Here is a 3396-nt window from a genome sequence, read left to right on the forward strand (position 1 = left end):
GGTCAAAGGTCAGAGGCGTGCGCTCACAAAGGTAAAATCTGTGAAGGAACTGCGGAAGAGCCCAAAGGTCACACACACGATCTTTAGAGGAGGAGAGGAAGAGGAGGCTGATGAGGATGAAGCTGGAGCACTTATCGATCGCATGGCTCATGTAACAGCAGCGTCTGTCCGTCCACAAACACAAAGCACTGTGGGAAGCGTGCAGTTTGCTCTGCTCTGAACATCTACACACTCTCCTCAGATCAAACACATGTCCATTTATTCATGCAGCCAGCAATTACAATCATCATTCACCACATCTGTTCAAACATAATCATTTAGTTACACATAAAGAAATAATTAGCCACACCCAAGAAGTGACATCAACTACAAACCAGCATTTGAAACTAGTTAACCTACAAGTTAGTTGAGTTTGTTATATCTTCAGTCAGACAGTCAGCGTTTGATTTGGATTCTCATCGTGAGCCAGTAGATCTTTCTTTCTCCGATTCTCACAGCAAAGCTCTGAATGAACGGAAGTGAATCTGATTGCAGTCGTCTGAAGAGTTTCTGTGGGTTCCTCCAGGAGATCTCTCACACACACACACACACTACATATATTTTACTATTCACACTACATGAACTCTTGACATGACAGTGAAACCGACTACAATCAAACGCCTCGGCAGAGCGGCAGACATTGTGATTTACCACAACAAATACGAGTGTGTGTGTGAGAGAGCGTGTGTGTATGCAGTGTGTGTGTGTGTGAGAGAGAGAGAGAGTGTGTGTGTGTGTGTGTGTGAGAGTGTGTGAGAGAGTGTGTGTGTGTGTGTGTGTGTTTTCTCAGGGCTGCAGGCCGTCGTACACCAGAGCCGTGTCCATCGCTGCTGTTTGTGGATCATAACACCCGGCAGCGTCTCGACTGATCACCGGACACAGATCCTGATCACACCACCTGAATCACACACACACACACACACGTTACACAAGGCTCATAACACACGCGTTACTCAGGACACATAGAACACATGCCGCTGTCGCCTCTGGCTTGCTTAGTTGGGGACACTTCATTTCCAGCGATACCGTTGACTTGATTGCAAAGATACTATTTAAACTGAGCTGGATGTTGACATCACTGAATTCAATGATGAACTGTCTTTAACTGAAAAAATTTGTGTTTACTATTGTCATTTTGCATTATTGACACTATTTTCCTAATTAATGCTGTTCAGTTGCTTTGACACAATCTGTATTGTTAAAAGCGCTATATAAATAAAGGTGACTTGACTTGACTTGACTTGACACACACCTGAGAGCGGCGTAGATGTCGGTGTTTGTTGCGTTCTCCCACGTGGCGTGATCCACCAGCAGCGCTCCTGTCACACACACACACACACACACACACGCACGCACGCACGCACGCACGCACACACCCACGCACACACACACACACACACACACACACACACACACACACACATTGAGGTGATGGAGCAGGTGTGTGATTAATAGTGCTCTGCTCTCCATCAAACACACCGAGACAAAAAGTAAAAGAGATCAGTGTGTGTGTGTGTGTGTGTGTGTGTGTGTGCTTCCAGATTCAAGATCTGGTAGATTTATAACCCGTCTGTGTTCTTCTTCCCTCAGTATCAGCTGATATCACACATAGTCTAGTGCTGAGAAGTTTCCACAAATCCGTTCTTTTGAACATTTTGTTTCATCGAACCAGTTACAACATGAACAATCACCAGCAGCAGTTCATTGGATCTCTTACATGATGACATTTTCCCAGACAGACATACAGTTCACACGGGTTAAATATGTTTTAGTGGTGCACTCAAGTGCCTATTGAAAACATTACAGATGCAAAAAACACTTTAGAGAAACATGGTTAAAATTAGATCAATTCAGTCTTCTAGAGAAACGTGTTAATCTAAGGCCAGTTGAGATCAGTAATACTTACTATTACTAATACTAACACATTTACTTGATTTAATGTGTTACTATTTAATGCTGTAAAGTTGCTTTGACACAATCTGTGTTGTTAAAAGCGTTATATAAATAAAGGTGACTTGACTTCTAGGCCAGTTGTGTGTGTGTGTTTTACCCATGTAAATGCGAGCGAGGCTGTAGGCCAGGTCTCGCGCTGACAGCTCCAGAGTTCCCGCGGGTCGAGCCGCTGCTGTCTGAGCGAAACGCTTCAGAGCCGAGAGCGATGTGCGCAGAGATGTGACGGCCGGACGCAGAGCAGCAGACGCTTCGGCCACCAGCAAACGCTCCTGCAAACACACACACCAGCAGCTGTTCAAGAGTACGGATCACATTACAGTCAACACTGAGGCAGTAATAATCATTTCTGAGTCATGAAGCGCTAGTGCGTGCGTGTTCTCACGGTGACGTCGGTGAAGAAGGCCTGCAGAACCGACCCAGACGACTTCGCGATGGAGCGGAGAACATCCAGAGACAAAACATTAGTGGTTCCCTCCCCAAACACACACACATTTTTATTTTGCACTTGACTTGTATAACAATTACAGTGAAAAATAAGGAATCAAACTGAAACACACACACACACACACACACACACACACACACACACACACACACACACACACACACACACACACACACACACACACACACACACACACACACACACACACACACACACACACACACACACACACACACACACACACACACACACACACACACACACACACACACACACACACACACACACACACACTCACCTGAGCGTCGCGCAGCATGGAGGGAAGCCCTGTGTCCTCAATGTATCCCTGACCGCCGAACGACTCCAGCCCCTCTGACACGACACTGACCGCCTGACGACACACACACACATCACTAGAGGCGCTTCAAACCGATAATACACTCAAAGAAATACACACACAGCTACATAATGAGCTGTGGTTTTGGTTTCAGGAGACTTTTCTTCATTTAAAGGCCGAAAAGGTTTTGTAACAGCTATATTGTTATTCTCCTGTTTATCACTGTGCTGTACTGCTCCGAATCAATCTGTACTGTAAAGTGCTGAAGAAATACAGGTCATGTGACGAACTCATTGTAATGTACTGTAAGCTTCAAAACGACAGTAAAAGATTTCAAAAGAATCCCACATATCATACTTATTTCTTTTGTAAAGATGTCAGCCAATCACAGCAGTGGGCGTTTATTTTCTCATCTTAAAGGAGACACGCCCATTTAAACAGAGCGTTCAGATCACTTTCATTGTACTTTGTGTTACATTAAACAACTTTGACTTTATCTAAGCAGCTCAGGTGTGATAACATTTTTTTGTTTGTAATATACAAAATCAAGTTAAACCTGTGTGTGTGTGTAAATGTGAGAGTGAGTGTGTGTGTGAGTGTGAGTGTGAGTGAGTGTGAGAGT

At 44.5% G+C, this 3396-nt stretch overlaps 1 protein-coding gene across 1 annotated transcript in view; it reads right to left on the bottom strand.

Moving 5' to 3' along the window:
• Nucleotides 1-237: 237 nt before the first annotated feature.
• Nucleotides 238-3396, bottom strand: part of LOC107665917 (acyl-CoA dehydrogenase family member 11) — a 32435-nt gene continuing 29276 nt past the window's right edge. Inside the window, exons 11-16 of the mRNA XM_016456980.1 lie at nt 2726-2828; nt 2375-2469; nt 2090-2261; nt 1292-1358; nt 811-937; nt 238-758 (exon numbers count right to left, since the gene is read on the bottom strand). Of these exons, the coding sequence (XP_016312466.1) occupies nt 826-937; nt 1292-1358; nt 2090-2261; nt 2375-2469; nt 2726-2828 (549 nt within the window). The 3' untranslated portion in view covers nt 238-758; nt 811-825. The remainder of the gene's footprint in view (nt 759-810; nt 938-1291; nt 1359-2089; nt 2262-2374; nt 2470-2725; nt 2829-3396) is intronic.

This window comes from Sinocyclocheilus anshuiensis, unplaced genomic scaffold (genome assembly GCF_001515605.1).
Source record: "Sinocyclocheilus anshuiensis isolate Anshui unplaced genomic scaffold, SAMN03320099.WGS_v1.1 scaffold1064, whole genome shotgun sequence".
In the NCBI taxonomy this organism is placed as follows: Eukaryota; Metazoa; Chordata; class Actinopteri; order Cypriniformes; family Cyprinidae; genus Sinocyclocheilus; species Sinocyclocheilus anshuiensis.